Source organism: Ictidomys tridecemlineatus, chromosome 9 (assembly GCF_052094955.1).
Source record: "Ictidomys tridecemlineatus isolate mIctTri1 chromosome 9, mIctTri1.hap1, whole genome shotgun sequence".
NCBI lineage: Eukaryota > Metazoa > Chordata > Mammalia > Rodentia > Sciuridae > Ictidomys > Ictidomys tridecemlineatus.
In genome coordinates this window covers 68,818,328-68,838,512 of record NC_135485.1, presented here as the reverse complement: position 1 = coordinate 68,838,512, position 20,185 = coordinate 68,818,328, and the positions used below count along the sequence as shown (strand labels likewise).

At 39.9% G+C, this 20,185-nt stretch overlaps 1 protein-coding gene across 1 annotated transcript in view; it reads right to left on the bottom strand.

Annotated features, from left to right (window-relative positions):
• The window catches only part of LOC144366446 (uncharacterized), an 82,817-nt gene that overhangs the window by 15,782 nt on the left and 46,850 nt on the right, over positions 1 to 20,185 (bottom strand). The window contains exon 2 of the mRNA XM_078020726.1: positions 9,975 to 10,431. Coding sequence (XP_077876852.1) covers positions 9,993 to 10,431 — 439 coding nt within the window. The 3' untranslated portion in view covers positions 9,975 to 9,992. The remainder of the gene's footprint in view (positions 1 to 9,974; positions 10,432 to 20,185) is intronic.

Genomic DNA, 20,185 nt, shown 5'->3' with positions numbered 1-20,185 from the left:
CCAAGGCAAAGAGTGGAGGTCTTTGACCCTGTACATGTTGATTAAACTCTACTGCTCTAACTCCTTTGGATAACACCAACATATGTCCAATTACTATGGGATAATTAGTAATAATAATGCTTTTACAAACTAAATTTTAATACATTAAGAAAAAGAAAGACATGAGGGGAAGAAAATCCTCTTCAGGATAGGAAAGAAAGTAGCAGTGGCCTTGACTACTGCTACCCTCTGAAAATTTGGAGTTGAGGGCATGGGCCTGCTAAGCTGCCCAGTAGCTCCTCAGATGGTCCCTAAACGAAGGATCCAGGTCTAGCACTACACCGAGGCTGGCTCATGGCTGGTGGAGGGTGCTGTGCCTGGCTAGGCCTGGTCATTCTGCTTTGTTTTCCTGGTCCAAAAGGCTGGCTGGATGGGGCTGCTTCCACAGGGAGCACTCAGGAACCTCATGTTCTTATTCAATGGTGGTGCTTCCCAATTATCAGGTCTCCCCGACTTGCTTTCATACACAACGTTCTTTTGTTAAAACATGAATTCTCAAAATAATTCTCTTTGCTTAAAAGGAAAAATACAATTTTGGGGAAAAAAATTAATTTTGAGGGACCTCTGTCCTGGCAAAGCAGCTGGAGTTTCACTATGGTGCTGGATGTCTGTGTAGACTTTATTCTTACCTCCTTCTCTACCTCTTTATAGTATTGTGTTTGAGAAGAATGAGGAAGCTGTTTTCACCAGTTTCACACTTGCTTCCTGTTGATGGAAATGTAAATTGGTACAATCATAATGGGAAGCAGTATGGAGGTTCCTCAAGAAATTAAAAATAGGCCTATTATACGACCCAGCATTCCCACTTATGCTCAAGTCAAAACATCATGTTACCTGCCTTAAATATACACAACTTTTACTTGTGATTTACACATGAGTTAAGCTAGAGAACAGAAAGTTGGTAGAGAAGCAATAAAACAATGCATGATTGGAATACTTCCATGCAGAAATCTCTGAACAGAAATGAAGGAGGAGAAGGTCCTGCTGCTTTTAGACCTTCCAGGTGTCTTGTCCCTCATCCTGAGACTTGGTGGAGAACTCCTTTGTTTCTGAAAAAAATCTCTGGTCCCAGGCATTGATGGATGCCTGCAGCTTTGGTTCAGCTGGAAGCCAACTTTGAGTCTTTGGGAGTCTTAATGAAGATACCAAAGAAAGAAAATAAAACTTCCCAGATGGTCTTCTGTCTAAGTATTTTTGGAAATGTAAGGAGATAAAAATCTGAGCTCTGTATAGCCCTGGATGGATTCTGGGAAATATCACCTAAAGGAGATGCAGTAACCTAACCTAGAAACAGCAGGCCAATGTGTTCCATTCTCAAGTCTGACATCTCTTCTGAGATAATGTCCCTTCTTCCTTAAGAAACAAATAATATCCTTTTCTTGACTGTCTTTTCAATACTTTGGTCATTAAGTCACACTTACATGGTGGAGATAGCATTCCAACGGAATAGAAAAAATGTTTTATTCAGCTTTTTTTGCTGCTATGATTAAAGGACCTGACCAACACGATTATAGAAGAGGAAAAGCTTATTCAGAAGCTCATGGTTTTAAAGGTCTTAGTTCATAGAAGGCTGGCTCTATTTCGCAGGAGGCAAAGTGAAGCTGAACATCATGATGGGAGAGTGTGGCAGAGGGAAACAGCTCACATCATGGTGATCAGAAAGCAAAGAGACAGACTCCACTTTCCAGATATAAATAGACACTAAATCCTTGCCCTAATTCCCACCTCCTGTAGACATACCCTACCAGTTCAGTTATCACTCAGGTAATCCCTAGCAGGGGATAAAATTATTGAGTTAAGACTCTTACCACCCAATCATTTCTGAACCTTCTTGCATTGTTCCACATGTGAGCTGGGGGACACCTCACATCCAAACCATGACAAAAGATGAATGACAAGCACCTGGAGATGAGGTGATAAATTATTCTTGGGAATTAAACTATCTCACTTATACGTGATGCTTGAGGCAGCAAACCTACAAGGAATTTACCTAAATAAAAGAATCCCACGAATACAAATGACCATACAGTCAACCTGAGTTGAGTCAGGCACTACAGAGAAGTTTAATCTCATTTAATCTTCATATCAACCTCAACATGAAGGGAGTATCAATAAATTCATTTTCCACATGGGAGAAGAGGGCCAAGTGGAAATTAAGAAATGAAAACGTGATCCCACAGAGGTCACCATTAGCAAAGCACATACTAACGCTAATAAAGAGAATCATTTTGATATCTTCTGTCTCCCTTCTTCATTTAGGAAAAGCAAATCTGGAGGTAGCAGATGAGGGCCTCTGAGGCATGGGATAGTTGCTCTCTGCTCTGAATGATGGGACAATTGTCAGGCTCAGCATAACCTGAACAAGATATCCATCACCTCCCATCTCGCTTTCTTTTATAAACCCATGAACCAAAAAGCATCTTCAGTGTGTGTGGAGGAGACAGAATCAACCAGGAGACTACTGCCAAAGTCCAGATGAGAGATGGCAGAGGTGGTGCTTATTTGAAGAGTTTTGTTATGAGGAGAGATGAGATGTGATTCTGTGGGTCTGGACTTCAAGGACTGCTGGCTTGTGTTGGACTCAAGAATAAAGTTTGAAACTTGCTAGATTTGGATGCCTATTTGAAAGCCAGAGAAGTACTCAGTAAGAAGGTGGGTATGGAACACTGAGGTAGAGGTGAGATACTCCCATGTAAACTTGAGAATGATTAGCACATCTCTGGTATTTAAAGGCCCAGAGTGGAAGAGATGATTTGGAAAGTGTTGATTTTAAAGAGAAAAAATAGGAGAGTATTGTGAAGAAGCTAATTTAAGAACAAAATTGTTTTTACAGAAGTGAATGAATTATAGGAGTGTACTGTATTGTTCATTGCAGGTAGTAGAACTGCCCAAAGATTTTGATAACATCATATAATTTGCAATGACCTTAGGCAAATTACGTTAGTTGACAGAAATAATCAGGATTGATTTTCAGCTTTTCTAATGCTTTTCTTGACTGTCAAATATTTTGAGTTGGCCATAGTAGCTTTTCCTGTTTCAATTTTATGGCCACATTTAATTTTCAGAACATTTTCTAAATCTCAAAATGTGCTAACCATTGGAGGGTGTTAACATTGAACAATGAGGAAATAAAGGATTATATATTATATATTCAAAACTTCAGAAAGCCATTGCAATCTTGAGTTTGTTAAAATTGACTCAGGGTGGATATAGTGCCCTGGCAACCCCTAAGAGGGTTCTGGTGTGATCACATGATTGTCTTCAATCTATGTTGAGTGACTGAGTTAACCCCAGGCAGGCCTACCTAGTTAGGTTGAACAGCTTCTTCCCTTGAAAGGGACCCTGGAAGAAGAATGAGCCCTCTATCCCCTGGAATTGGCCATTTCCCTTTTTATAGCCCTCTCATTTTCTTTTCCCAGATATCTCTGCTCCCAACTAGAACAGATACCCAATGAGTGAAGAGCAGTCTAAAAGACTCCACCAGTTAATAATAGCATTTAGAGAAGAAGGATAATGTGTATCCTCTTTGGGAAGAAAACCAGGTTGGTGTTTGGCAGATAATAGCTGCATGACAAATGGCTATGGATTACTAATCCAATAACCTTTCTTTTGCAAACCAAATGTACTTGCAGCTTGAAAACTGATTCCTGCACTCAAGCATCCATCTGAATTGGAACCAAGAAGGTTCAAGAATGGTGACAGTTGAGTGAAGGACATACTCCCCCACTTCACATCCATTTCTTCTTTGGGCTAATAACTAATCTGGATTTATATACTTTACTACATACATGGGCATGGGCCCAAGAGTATCCAATTTCCAAAACTAAAGCACCCCATAATATTTATCACATCCAATTTTTACGAAAAATCGAGATTTTATTCTTTTAGTTATTGAAGAGAGGAGAAATTCTTTAATTCTGGAAACTTCTATATAATTCTACCAGGATTTGGGGATATAGCTGTGCCAGTTACTTGCAGAAGATGTCCATATTTCACAACATATGCCTTAAGGGGAATAGAAATTATCCTAAATATTAAGAGCCTTTATGTGGTTTTAGGCCTGAGAGTTTTTACTTTGCTTTTGCATCCAGTTTAGGTATCCTAACCCATTATAAACATTGGGGAGGATGACCAATATAATTAAATTTGTGAAAGAGTTTCCACTATAAGCTTTGATTTGAGGACACTTGAGAATTTTTAAATAATTCCCCTTTGGTTAAAATTTTCCATTTTCAGTTTTTGCCCAAAGGTAATTTCTTTGTTTTTGTTTGATTTGGGAAAAAATGAGGGAATTTAACAGTGAGGGTTTGAATATATTTACTTATGATTAATTTTGATGAATACTTTTATAAAGTATATTCTAAATGATGTAAATTCCCTGAATTTGAAATTACAAACTTGGAAAGTGAAATGATCATTAGAAAATTTTAAACTATAGTAAATAATTGTAATGAACATTTGACTTAAGAATGATCACACACACACAGATGCATAATTTTATATTAAATATAAAGAATTTAGGTCAAATGAATTTCTACTCACATTCTGTCTTGTACCTACAAAATCTGAAGAATGTACCTTCCTGAATTTAATTAAAATTCCATAAGAGAAAATTCAACCTTATTCTGTCAATTTCCCTATCTCATTATATTATAGTAAGGAAAATAATCTCTTCCTCTTAAATATTAGTTTTTGATTTTTGATTAAAAAACAAAAACAAAAACCTGTCCTCCCTGCATGCTTCCACCAAAGTAAATTTCAGTAGTGGAGATAAGCGTTTTTTGTTTGTTTGTTTCTTGTTTTTTAATGAATCTAAAGATGTCAGTTCCTATATACAAAGATCCTGTGTTTTGTCATCCCTATCTTACAATGAGGAAAATCAGATTACAACTAACAAATAAACTCCAATAATTTTTCTTACACACATCAGAAAAACAAATTTCCAGGGCAAACTGCCTCCCCCAAATCTGAAAAAGCCAGGGATTCAGAGAGTCCCAACAGAGACTTTGTTGCCCAAGATCTGAAGCAGAGGTCACTATAGCCATAACCTGGTGGAGAGATTTCAGTAGCAACTTTGAGAAACTGCTAGAGGCTTAGTGTGAACTATCAGGAGATGACTAACTCCTGGGAGCTGCAGCCTGAAGGTTTGGGGTTGTACCTCTATGTTTTATATGAGGTTCTCCTGGTAAATATCCAAGAAGATCCCTTCATGGCTCTAACAGGAAAATATTTTGAAAAAAATCCTTGTGAAATTACCCTAGAGTGTTCTCCCTAACAGTCTACTCTTCAGGGACTGGAATGGCAGGGGGTTGGTTAGAACAGAACAGAAAATGGAAAAACTGTCCTTGCCACAAAATCTCAGGTAGAAGAGGAGCACTCTCTCCATTCAGCCCCTTTGACATTACTATTGCACTTTACAGAAGAAAAAATAGTGTGAAGGTCAGATTTCATGGATATGGACACACTCATTACCATCACAGAAACAGAGCTCTAATATAGTGGGCTACAACTTAAGTGATTGAAAGATCCAGACTCCCTGAACAAGAATATTCAAAAGAGGTCAAAATCAAGACAGGATACAAAGGTAATAACCAAGAAGTAACTTAAACTCCTTGCATGGACAGTGAACAAAACTTCAATAAATTCCAAGCCTGAGAAAGACTAGCAACAATGTTCACACTAAGTACCTACTTTAAATCTATTAATAAGTGTTCATCATTCAATGAAAAAATGTATAATAAGGATAAAGACAAGAAATAAATAACAGTGTGAAGAGAAGAAGTAGCAGAACCAGATTCAGATACATCAAAGCCTCTAGTATAAAACACATAGAACAGAAATGCAAAAACAGAGCATGGAGATGTGAACTCAGAAATTGTTATGGTTTGGATGTGAGGTGTCCTCCAAAAGCTCATGTGTGAGACAATGCAAGAAGGAAATGATTGGGATATGAGAGCCTTAACCCAATCCATGGATTAATTCCATTGATGGGATTAACTGGGTGGTGACTGAAGACAGGTAGGGAATGAATGGAGGAGGTAGGTCCCTGGGACATGTCTGTGGGATATTATTTTGTATCTCGCTACTGACATTCCTCTCTGCTTTCATCATGTGAGCTACTTCACTCTGCCACATTCTTCTGCTATGATGTCCTGCCTCACCTCAAGACCTGAGGAATGGAGCCAGCTGCCCCTGGACTGAGTGCTCTGAGACAGTGAGCCCCCAAATCCACTAATTGTTCTTGTAAGATCCTTTGGTCATAGCTGAAAAACTGCTGACTAAATCAGATCTCAAAAATTCTCCCTCTCTCTCTCTTATATCTAAGCAGAGATAAACTCCAGCAGCCAGATACAATATCAAAAACTATTCACCTACATATATCCACCTCAAACTACAGAAAACAAAAGACAAGGAGAAAATCTTGAAAAAAGTCTAATGGAAAAAATACTGCACATATGGACAACAAAGTTAAGAATTATAGGGACTGGAGTATAATTAAGAATTATAGCTCACTGGGGTATAGAATACATCCCTAACATATCTGAGGCCCTGGGTTTGACCCTCAGCATAACTAAAAAAAACTAGATGAATTATTTCAACTTATTTCTTCTTTCCTCTAAAATTATATGCCAGCAAATGAAGAGTACAGTGAAACATCTAAAGTGTTGCAAGAAAGAAATCCAAATTAGTTTCATATCTGTAGTTAAAAAAAACCTTCCCACTGTGTACAGTGACTTTCTTCAAAATATTAAATAATGGATTAGGATTTAAAAAACAATACTGTTACACCAAAGAAGCTATATGTACCACTCATATGATGTATGAAAATGACACTTTATATCTGAGATTTTTCTGGTAAACACCCACAAACCTGACTTAATCATGGGAATATAGCAAGAAAATACCAGTTAGTACAAATATTTCAAAATGACAATTATGAACTCTTAATACATAAAAATGTATAGATCTGTACTGTTCAATATAGTTACTTCTGGCCACATATGATAATTGAATGCTTGAAGTGTGACTAGTATGAGTTAAGATGGACCATACATGCAAAATAAACCACAGGTACCAAAGAATTAATATAAAAGAAGGGATATAGTTACTCATTAAACACCGATTATGTACTGAAATAATAATTTTTATATTTGAGTCAAATTACATTATTAAAATTAAATTTGTTGATAGTTATTATTTACTTTAAAATGTTTAATCAGCACATAAATCTATATATATTCAAGTATGCAAAACGATTGTATGTATACACATATGTGCACATCATGTATATATCATGTATTGATCACCATGGTCAAATTAATTAATATAGCCATTACCACTCATAGTTACTATGATTTCCAGCATTTTATACGTAGTAATTGGAACATTTCAAATTACATATTGTCCATGTTCCATCATGGAACATATCTATTTGATAGCTTTATATCTTACTTATAAATCTTAATTTTCTTTGCCATGTTCATCAGATCTTTATAGAAATCTCATAAAACATCAATCAGTATAAATGTAAAAAATATCAATACCTTAAGCATACCATATTCAAACTGTGGATAACCAAATATAAAGAAAAATAAATTGAAAGAAGTTCTATTAAAAAAAAAAAACACCTTAGCTCTTAGGAGCAAGCATGGAATTTATCAGACATTGCTAAGAAACCTTACAAATAAAAAAACGCAGCAACATATTTAAAGCATTGAAATATAAAAACCACCCACTTAAAATTCTGTATTCAGTAAAATTATCCTTCAAATGTGAAGCAGAGATCAACAACACTTTATCAACAAAAATTGAGGTACTCTTTGACAGTATACCTTGCCCTGCAAGAAGTATTAAAAGGAATGCCTCAGAGGAAAAGAAAATATCACAGCTCAGAAAACAAATCTACATATAGACATGATGAGTATTAGACAAAGTGAAAGAAAAATGCAAAAACAATTTTTTTCTTATTTTTAATTAGTCTGACTCCATTGTGCTAATACTAATTAGCTGTATTTAATTCACATATATACAATTATACATTTTGCTCTCCAGCTCACATGAAAAACCAGCCAAATCAAACCACATTCTGGATCATAAAATACACCTTAACAATCATACAAGTAGAAATTACACTGCCTAATCTCAGATCACAATGAATAAACTAGAAACTGACAATAGGAAGATAGTGAAAAGCCCTGAATACTGACTGGAAGGGTAAAAAAAAAAAGACTTCTAAAGTGACATGAGACAAATATGAAATCTCAAGAGAAATTTAAAACCATTTCAAAATAATCAAAAATCAAATTACAAGTTATAAAAATTTGTGGGGAACATTAAAAACAGCAGGAAAATTGGTAATGTTGAATGCATATATTAAAGAAGAAAGATCTGAAATCAATAACCTAAGCTTCTCACTTAGGAAACCAGAAAAAGGAAAGCAGACTAAATCCTAAATAAAAGGAAAAAAAGAAATAATTAAAATTAGAGCAGAACTCAATGACATTGAGAACAGGATACCAAAAGAGAAAATTAATAAAAAGATGGTCTTTTGAAAAGATAAAATTTGTAAGAATCTAATCAAGGTAGCTAAAAGGACAGAGAGAGAGAGAAGAGGAATAATAAATTACTAATATTGGAAATGAAAAAGAGGCCATTCCTAAATATTCTCTGAATGTTAGAAGGATAATAAAGTAATATTATGAATACTTATGTAATCAGAAATTTGAAAACCTAGATGAAATGGAATAATTTCTTGAAAGACAAAATCTACCAAAATGCCTACTACAAAAATAAGTAGATGATCTGAATGGTACTGTATATATTAAAGAAATTGAATGAATACCAAAGGATTATTGTATTTTAAAGTTAAAAACAGTATATTTCTTCATTTTTTCCATGTCTAACCCCTCTCCTCTATGGATCAGCATCCACTTATCAGAATATTCTGCCTTTGGTTTTTAGAGATTGACTTATTTCATTTGGCACGTTACTGTCCAACTCCATCCATTCACATGCAAATGCCATAATTTTATTCTCTTTTAATGCTGAGTAACTTAAATTGTTGAGGATGGGGATATTGCTCAATATCAATATCCAATAGAAGCCAAGATCCTGGAAAGTAAGAAACTGCATAGACATCTACCTTTCTCAAGTGCCACAGGTTAATTTTATCTTTGAAACTATCAAATCTTGGTCAGAATGGCATATCCCATTCATGAGAACCTTATGTGATAATTCAATCAAGTATTTGAAAAAAATTCCTTCATGTTCTCAGAATAATAAACTAAATATGAGGTAAAGGCAAATGTAAAAGACATGGAAAGAAAATGATGAAATGAATAGATGAAACAAGGAGGAAAATATTAAAATTATTTCTAGCAAAATTAGTTATTGCATTAATTATTCAACGACTAAGTTCAAAGCCAAATAAGATATAACTTGTGAGGAAAAATCCTGATAAAACTAGATTTAAAATATTTGGATTAAATTTTAATCATATGGTGTTTTGTGTACAAGCACATGTAAATCAAGACCTGACATGTTACATTTTTCAGGGGTTCTTTTTGTCCTTCCCTTCATATTTTTTCCTGGTTCCTCCTGAACTTAGTACTAGCTACCCAATGTTATCTTACATTAGGATCCTGAAGCCTAACTTTCAGATACCTCAATGATGGATATACTGGATTTTGGGAAAAACAATTTTCACAAGACAAAAACATCGTTTAGATTTGTCAATAACAAGAACAACTACAAAGAGGAAAAACTCACTATAAGAACGTTCAAGACTTGGGGTGGGGGGGGTGCTTGGGTTGTGGCTCAGCTGTAGAGCCCTCACCTGGCACGTGCTAGGCCCTGGATTCCATCTTCAGCACCGCATAAAAATAAATAAATAAAATAAGGTATTTTGTGCAGAGCAGCACACCCCAGCAACTCACCCTCGACGTCTTTTTCTTTTAAAGGTCTTCTCCCACAAACACGAAGAATGGAATCCTCAGGCCAGATGGACCAAGTATTTGTTGAAGATCAGTGTAGAAGACTCGCAGTTCAACACACTGCATCTTCTCTGCCCTCGTCTTCTCCTCTGCCACCGCCGCTGCCGCTGCCTTCTCCTCTGCCGCCGCCGCTGCCGCTGCCTTCTCCTCTGCCGCCGCCGCTGCCGCTGCCGCTGCCGCTGCCGCCTCCTCTGCCGCCGACGCCGCCGCCGCCGCCGCCGCTTCTGCCTCTGCCTCTGCCGCCTCTGCCGCCGCCGCCTCTGCCGCCGCCGCCTCTGCCGCCGCCGCCTCTACCGCCGCCGCCGCCTCTGCCGCCTCTGCCGCCTCTGCCGCCGCTGCCTTCTCCCTTCTCCTTCTCCCTTCTCCTCTTCCGATGTCTTCTTCTGCTGTCTTCAATCTTCTGAGAAATGTGTCTGGCACGGGGTCTTATATAGCCCTTGGGTTACTGTGATTGGCTCAAAGTTATGCTAATTAAGGTTCGAAAAATGTACCAATGCTATTGGTCCAGATTTTGGCCAATCAGGTTTGGAAATGATCTAATGCTATATTCCCACCATTCATTCATGTCTGCCCACTTCCATTTTCTCAATGGAGGTTGAGTAGTGGGAAGTTGAGGTTGTGGACCCAGCTGCAGTGATGCATGGCATGGGCTTCTGCAGCAGGCCTCCCTGCTGTGCCAAGGCCTGGCTGCTGCAGATGACAGGTCTGACAGGTCAGGGAGCCTTTACTCCCTAGGCACTGGCTCCAGGCAGCAGTAGGGCCGCTGGAACTCTGACCCACCCAGGCCAACACCCCACCTCTCTTGCTTCTTGGCAGGGATTAGTAGACAGGCTGTGTGACTTTGTAGCCAGGGCCATCAGTGCTTAAATACACAAATAAGAGAGACTTTAATTGCAGGGGGAAGTCCTGATAAAACTGGACTTAAAATATTTGGATTAAATTTTAATTATATGATTAGGTGTATAAGCACATGTAAATCAAGACCTGACATGTCTTGCAGAAAATGAGCAATAACACTGAGGACAAAGCCAGGCACAGTATTGGTACTCAATAAATTTGGGCTATTGGGTATGCATGTGTATCTGGAATGTTTTCCTACTAGAGGAGAATGTTACAGTCAGCTCTTGCTGTGTAACAAGACAACTCAAACATCCTGTCCTCTCTTCCTGAAGTAAGGTTAGCACTCCTGTCAGTAATTATAAGTCTGGTACCTGGCACCTTTCAAACATGGAAGACATGGAGTACAGGGTCATCTGTGAAGGACTTCATTCCCAGATCCTGATTCAGGGCTCAACACCATAGAAATAGACCACAGATGTCATCATCAAGAGTGTTGGCTCTTGTGTTCTAGCCTCACCTTGGTCCCTTCCTCCTGGTATGGGCTGGAGGTTGCAGATTCCCCAGGAAGCAACTTCTGGGATGGACAATGTTCAGGACATTTAGTGGGATGGGAGGGAGGAAAAGGATTGGGGCTGGAGGCTGAGGATGTCACTCAATGGCCGAGTGCTTTCCATGTGCATGAGGCCCTGGCTTCTGTAACTAACAGCCCTGCTGTTTTTAGGGATCCTATCCCTAAAAAAAGCAAGTATCATAGTGACAGAGACTGGGCTGTGATGAACCTGAATAAAGCCATCAGCCAACCCTGTGAGGACTCTGAAGATGGGCCATCACTCTGAGTGTGGCCAGGGTCTGTGTTATTATTACCAGGCTTTACCAGTCTTTGGAGGCCTGCTGTTTTGGAAGAAGATGTAGCCTTGTGCAAAGGGGACACTCCAGTGGAAGCCAGTGCCTGGAGAGGGCTGGAGCTGAAAATATCTCTCTGACACCATGAGTGCAGGGGAATATGTCCTTTGCCCTGAACTGGATCTGCACAGCCTGCAAGAGTGACACTGGTCTAATATCTCTGGACTTCCTGTTGTATTTAGGTAATGAAGAGAAAACCAGTACACCTTCTTCCCCAACTCCCAAGAAGGTCTTAACAAATAAACCTGGAAATGCCACCAAGTTTCTTGGGCTGCTGTGCCAACATTTACACAGAGAAGCACCATCAGGATTGGGAGGAGGCACTGCTGCTCCAGGAAGGGACATCACACCCTACAAACATGAGGGGAAAACACAATATTATCTTGATGAGAAGCCCCTGTGCATGGGTTCAGTACCCATTCTGGGTTCTCCAGACTGACAGATCACAGTGGAAGAACTGAGCCTCCTGCTTTCAGATCTATGGATCCTTGCTAAGTCTTCTGCTTCTAAGACAATGATATAGCCAAGGTGCTTTGGTGGATATTTGTGTGACAGTGACAATGTTTCCTGATCACCAAGATCCCAGTGGCTATTGGGCATTCCCTGACATATCTATCCAGGCAGCAAAGAGAGTGAGAAGTTTAGATCATGGGGAAGAATCTGGGCAGGAGAGGCTTGTAAGAGGCCATCCATGGGGGATCTGTAATAATGGCAGCTTTCCCAGGATGAGACCAGTCTGTTAATTTTTAATGAGCATGTGCTATGTACCAGGCTCTGGGCAAAGTCCTTCAAGTACTTTGCCTTGTTGAATCCTCAATACCTTCCTACCATTTTGCTGACAATAGAGCTGAAGCTCACATAACCTCACCAGTGGCAGTGACTTCAATGGGATTCAACTTTTGGAAATCTGGATCTACAAAGCCTAGGTTAGCTCTCAGTCACTAGATGCATCATGTAGCCTGGCTAACATCTGTACATTGAGGAAGTTCTAAAGAGAACTCGGCTCATCTTGTCTTTAACTGGCTGGCCATGTAAAATGACAATAGCATTGTGACACAGATAACAATGCTATACATGTTTCCCCTTCTTCCTGCACACTCTTTACTTTGTCTCTTACTCTCTCCCTCTCTTTCTTTTCTGCTCATTGATTGAAGGTCTATGTTATGTGAGACACTGCAGATATACAGAAACTGAAGCCACTTGTCCTCTCTTCTCTCTCTCTTCTGGGAGCTGCAGCCCTAGGAAAACCAGACACACAGGCAAATGTTTACAAAGCAGTGAGAACTGTGAGAATGCAGAGATTCAAAGAGAGGTCCTCAGGAACATGCAAAGGCAACTTAAATGCCTGGAAAAGCTTAAGCAAGGAGCCTCTTGAACTTTGACTTGACCTGGGTAGACAGAGAGCCCACTGGAAAAAACAAAGGAGTGGGGGAGACCTAAGCCAAAGAAGGCCCAGTACCACAGCAGGTGTGCATCCATGTAGAAGCAAAGGAACTGGCAGACTGGGGAGACCTGGGCTTGGGTGAAAGTCCCAGATGTGAGGGGAAGATGGCAGGATCCAGAGAAAGCTCTTCTGGTTATGACAGGTCTGGAATGCCATGCTCAGGTGACCAGACTTAGGACTGGGGATCCATGACAGATATTTAAGTGAGAAGGGACAAGATGGGTTTCATGGCTTGGAAAGATTAGTAAAGAGGTGTGTGTAAGCTGAACAGAGGACAGAAACAAGCTGGGGAGAAACTGGAGGCAGGAAAATGAAGCCAGAGATGGCTCAGGTGGAGGGGGGTCTTCTGTTCCCCATGGCCCTGGCCTCTGAAAATCTGTGTGTGCCAATGGGTTCAGCAGGGCCTGCTTTGCCCTCTGCAGGCACTTGCCTGTGTGAATAAGATGGGGCTAGGCAGCCCTAGAAGAGCCATCCTAGGGTGGGCTTTCAGGCTGCCCAGTCCATAGAGACGTTTCAAAGTTCTTTGAATACTCTCAGAGACCACCACATCTTCCAAGCTGACCTTTCCCAGGTTCTCTGTGTATTTAGCTTTATTTCCATCAAAGACCTACACTAGAGTCAATAAACAGGTTGGGCCATGATGGAGGCCACCCCGTTATCTTATTGAGCAGCCCCATAGCTGGTTTGTCCCCAGCAGAGAAGAAAGTGTCTGGAAATAGTTTCTCTCTTTCACCCTGAAATAAAAGTCAATGTGGCTGGTTTTTTCTGCTCTCAATTTTTCCAGCCACCCTCACAAGCCAAGCCTCAATCTATATTAATACTATTACTCGGGATGACATTTTCTCCTACTGTCGTTCTGTCGTTTTTGTCTTCCTCCTTCATTCCCTAATTTGCCTAATGTGCATAATTCAAGCCTGTGTATCAAGTCATCCACAAAACTATCACATTACTAAGTTCCTTCCTCTCTATCAACTCCATCTCTGTCTCTCACAGAAATGAGAGGGAGGTGACTGCAAACCTGCAAGGGCAGGAAATAGAATTATGAAATGTGTTAATTGGGACATCAAGTCAGCTTTTATTCCAGGCACTTCCATCCCTAAGCCACTTTGAAGCTTACCCTTGTGACACTGATTCTCATTGGATGGTGCTGTTAATGGTGAGTGGTGTTTACACATGGTATACATATGTCATGCCTAGGCCATAAGACTGGTGGGTCCAGATGATTAGTGGGTCCAAGAGGAGGACAAAGACAGCCAAGAGGGTCCAGGTAGTAAATGGCAGAGATGGCAATGAGAATAGATATTAGGGAGAAAGCATGCTGGGGAGGTGAGGTGCGGGCTACAGAGATTCCACCAAAATACATTGTTTTAAACTTTCCCCTTTGCATGAAGTTCAGGGTCTGCAAGTTCATTGGCAAAATACATTACTTTATTTTCCTCCTTCTTTTGTGTTCTCCTCATGCTCTTCCCAGCCAGACATGGACCTGCTGCCTGCTAGGCTTCTCAGGAGTCTAAGCCAACACCTTGCAAAGTGGTTGAAATGAAAGTTTGTGCACATTTAAGTGGGTGGGGGTTTCCCATGGAGCAATAGGATATACAGTCAGGCATAGGATGAAAGCCTTTCTCTCTGCCTCCTGGTAGGGCTTAACATTTTTCCATAAACCTACAGTCATGGCAAAATGACAACAAGACTCAGCCAATATGGTGCCAACTTGATGCTCTGTGGAGAAAACTGAACTCTTCCCTCCATTTGCTGCTTGGCACTGGGATGTGGCTCTCTCTTCAGAAAGACTTTGACAGTCACAAAAGGCACCTTACAGTCTCTGAATTCTGGAAGGCTGAAAGTAGGAGATAGCTAAGCAGCAGCAAGGCGACCAGGACAGGAGAAGAGCTGACAGTGTATCTGTTGGAAACCTTCCTCAGGATTGTGATTTGTTACTTATGTTCAACTTCATTTAATAAAAGGTCCAGGTGGTCAGGAACTATTTTTGCTTCATTCACTATTGTGTCTCCAGAGCTCCTGGCCCCAGTGCTGGCTCTTGGTAGATGATCTAAAACTACTTGTTAAATGAATGCATCAATATACATGTTCCCAATTGATGCTCCCCACAAGATCAGGTATTATTGTTCCAATTTTCCTAGTCACAATATTAAATATTTTAAATAATGCTGATCCTCTCTCTCTCTTCTCTCTCTACCATTGCTGACAATGGTAGATGAGGGTGGTTACATTTATCATTTCATAAGCTACAAGGTATTGAAACAGGATCACAAAAGAATAGAAGACTAAACAAGACCCAGGAAGTATATGCATTTGTGGCTAATTGCATTCATTGACAAGATATGGATTATTTTCCTTCATGGAGAAGATGGCTGTCTCTGTTGGAACAGGAAACTGTGGTTATTTGGAAGAACACATTGAAAAGTATAAATATGTATACTTTATATATATTTGAGCTGGCAAAAGGGTGGGCTGCATTGGTTAAACATTGTGCTTGACTGCCTGTCATTTACTATGAAAGTAAAGTGTGTGTCCTCCCAAAATTTATATGTTGGAATCATAACACCTGATGCAATGATATTAGGAGGCAATGGCTTTGGAATGTAATTAGGTCATGACAATTATAAGACCCAAGATAGCTTTCTTGCCCTGTTTCTCTGAGATGAGAACATAGTGAGAAGGAGGTCATCTACATGCCAGGATAGAACTCTCATCAGAACTTAACCATGCTGACACTTTGATTTGGGATTTCCCATCTTCCAGAACCATGAGAAATAAGTTTTATTGTTTAATCAACACTACCGATGGCATTTTCTTACAGCATTTGTTGTTTCTTCCTAGCTACATTCTATCTTAGGTTTCCTATAAACAGAACCAGAGATGGGAAATTATGTACTGAGAATATGTTCTCAAGCAGTGAGTGAAGAAAGCAAGATAGGAGATGTTATGGTTTCTGAATGAAGTATCCCCCAAATCTCTTGTTCATTCAGAAATGTTCAGAGATAAAATATTTGGATTATGAGAGCTATAACCTTATTAGTATATCCAGTTTGAATGGAGTGACTGGGTAGTAGCTATATGCAGGTGGGCATAGCTGAAGGAGGTGGGTCCTTGGGGTATGTTCTGGAAGTGTTTTCTTTCAGTGGGTCCCTTTCTCTCTCCATCTCTCTCTTCTCCTCTCTCTCACCATCTCTCCTCCACCCTCTGTTGACCTCCCCATGAACTGAGCACCTTTCCTCTGGTGGGCCATTTTGCCATGATGTGCTGCCTCACCTTGAGCCCAGATCAATGGAGTCAGGCATCTATGGACTGAGTCCTCAGATACCACCAGCCTAAGTAAACTTTTCCTCCTCTACAATTGTACTTGTTGAGTATTTTTTTAAAAAGACAGAGAGAGAGAGAGAGAATTTTTTTAATATTTATTTTTTAGTTCTCTGCGGACACAACATCTTTGTATGTGGTGCTGAGGATTGAACCTGGGCCGCATGCATGCCAGGCGAGCGCACTACCGCTTGAGCCACATCCCCAGCCCTGTTGAGTATTTTTAACACAGTGACACCAAAGCTGACTAAAACAGAAAGAGAGAAACAAAAGAGGTGTGTTTTCAAGAGCAGTGTCACCCTACCTGTTCTTTGGGGAGCTCTGGAGTATGATCTGCACCACAGTGCCATTTCCTCTTTGAGATAAAGGAGAGAGATCTTTGGACTAAATACCTAAGATGTGGCTACATGTCATGCCAGGGAGTGGGAGATAAAGAAGGACATGTCTCCCAAATACCTCCAGGGGAGACAGTGTACATCACTATGAACAGTTCTCTGGGGAAGATGATAGGTGGGGACATGAACAATAGCTCCCCCAATAGACAGTTCAAAGGCTCTCCAGGGGTCTGGGTGGGACAATATATTTGTTACATTTTTCTGGGTAATAGCTCATTCCCAAACTCAGCTTCTTAAAGCAATAGTACACATTTTTTTGTCTCACAATGTTTGTGGGTAGATTTTCTGAGAGGGGCTCAGCAGAGGTTCTGACTTTCATGAGGCTGCAGCTTTGGTGCCACTGGGGCTGCAGTCTCATGTGGAAGCTTGGCTGGGTCTGGGGCATGTATTTCCACAGTGATGACTCTCACACGGCTGGTAGGTCCTTGCTGGAGGAGGCCCCAGTTTATTCTGCCATGGGCTTCTCTACATCTGGCTTGAACATCTTGTAAGAGTACAGCTACTTCTTCAAGAGTGGGTAACAAATGAGATCAAAGAAGAAGAACAGTGACTTCAAAAGCCACATACCCTTTACTGTGCCATCATCCATTGGATGTGCAAATGAGCTCTGGCTCAGTTTTAGAGTGACCTATGTTAATAGCCTAAATACCTGGAGGTAAAAATCATGACTCATGGGTATCCTCAAGGAGTGTAGTTGCCACACCCAAATTTGGTTTCAAGTCCTTACCTTATGCATGGGTGACCAGGTAATTTCAGTTTTCTTCCTTTCTCTACAGGAATTAAAAAATATAAATAAGCAGGAAATAATCATATGCCCTCAGTCCAGCCAGTCAGATACCCTTCCACAAGATTCCACATCCTGATGAGTTAACGATGCAAAAAAAGAAGAGTTCCAAGCTATGGGCCACAGAAGACAGAAGCTGAGCAGAAACTCCTCCCACTGTAGCCAAGGCTCCAGCTCCACCACCTCCTATGGCTTCTACAATTCATTTTCACTTTCTAAACCTAGTTTGCAAAACCTCCTTCCAATTCTGGGACATATAGGCTATGCATTGAATAGATTAAATTTTGTTTAAACCAGTTGGATGTGGCTTATCTTTCTTAACAGTTAAACCCCCTAACAGAGAAGCTGCTTTTTTCATGTTTTCTGGAATGAATATGAGTTTCTTTTATACTTGGGTGGGGGCAGGATGTGGAGAAAAGAACTTTGAAAATACTAAAAGACTCAGACCAAATTAAAACTCTTCCTAAACACATCTTTCTTCTTGCCTGAATAATGTATTTCTCACCTCATTCAATGTAGGTACACACAAGTCCACCACCTTAGGAAGAAGACAGAGGGTGTGAGTCCTATGCAGTTTTTTCAGTGTGTCAAATTCCATCTAGTCAGTTAATGGTCACTGATACTGTGCTTCTTTGAACACTAATAGACATTGCCATACTAACGGCTAGAGATGGGACAAGATCCCTGAGACAGGAAAACAGTCTCTTGCCCAGTTGTCTACCTTTTAGGATTCATGTTGTTCATAAGTCCAAAGCCAGAAGATCAACTGAAGGAAGCTGTAAAGTTAGTGGCCCACTGAGATCTGGGAGTTAGAAAATTAAGTACAGTGGTTTCATATATAAGAAAATATAATATAAGAAAATTCATCTCTATGCTCTGGGACAGAAGAGAAAGGAGAAAGAGCTGGAACAACCCAGCCTGCCTTTCTACAGGCAGCAATACAGGCCCCAGAGTCAGTGTGAGATGGAAAGATGAATTTGGTCCTCACTCAGTTAGAACTAATTCCAGAAAGGCCTGATGTGTGACCATCCACCACATCAAAGTTTATTCTGGTGTCTAATATATATATATATTTGCATGCAACGTGAGTGTGAAACAGATGCAGCCAATTTTTCTGGTTCTCAATACAGAAAATGGGCAAATAAAACTCTATCCACTGGAATTACTGAGAGAAGAGTTGCTGCTCTTTAAGAAGTCTCCTGAGGGAGACTCAGGGATGCCTGTTTTCTATGCAGATTATGCTGTCTCTCTACAGGCTCATCAACATGCAAGCAGAAAATTCACCTGTATTTTTCTTATTTGTTGATTTTCCATAAACTTCTGTTGTGACTTCAGTTCCTCAGAGACTACACATCAAGTGAAGTGAGATTGAGTATTGGAGGTTCCCTGTTAATTGGAAGTAGTGATTTCTCTCTCTCTCTCTCTCTCTCTCTCTCTTTCTCTCTCTCTCCTCCCAATGCCCCCAAGGAGATGATTTTTAATAATGAAAGACATTTCTGCCTACTGGGATGGTACACTGTGGAAGTTGAGCAGCTATAAGTAGGGGGGAGAGAGAGAAAGAGAGAGAGAGAGAGAGAGAGAGAGAGAGAGAGAGAAATTTCAATAGTGAGAGGAAGAAATAGAAAACTGAACACCATCAATTGAACACCATCATTCAAACATATGAAAATCTTCCAGATAGTTCATTGATAAGCAGGAAATTGCTAATAAAAAAGAAAGAACACAAACCATCTTAGAGGAGAATATTGCAGTTAGAATCTATAAACATGAGTGTTATAATCAACTTTTACGTTACTCATGTGATAAACAAAAGAGAAACACGTATCATTTCTTAGTTTCTTTGATGTCAAGAAATTTAATATTATTTCAATATGTATAACAACTTTGTGTGATGCTAAGAAATCAGGTGACTTGTCCAAGGCCAAACATGTAGTCAAAGAAAATCTGGAATCCAAGTGGAATTCTACTAAGTAAGTCTAAGCATACATTTTCTACAATATTACACAATTTTTAAATATATGCAGATGTAGGATATTTGAAAGAAAATGAAGGAGCTTAATTCTAGTCTAATTCCTGCCAAGGACCCTTTCTGACCTAGATCAACTCTAGAAAATCCTTTTCTCCATCTGGAATGAGAAGTGTCAAACATTGAATACAGGAAATAAAATCCATCCTAATTATTTAACAAAGAAGTTCCTTAGACTCTTTCTACAGATGGCTAGATGTTTGTAGAATTTTGGAAGGACTACAGATGGGAGGATAAGAGAGCTGTTGTTGTGTCAAAGTAATGCTACCATGGTTGCCATTTAGAGACAAGGAAATAGTGGGACACTGGTACAACCTGATGGCTGCCACTACTAAAAAGCTATGACAGATGTGATGTCCCTAAGAACCACTCTCACAGGAAACGCTCTCTGCTTCACATGGGTGCACCTCATTGGCAGAGAACCTCAGTTGCATCTCTCTG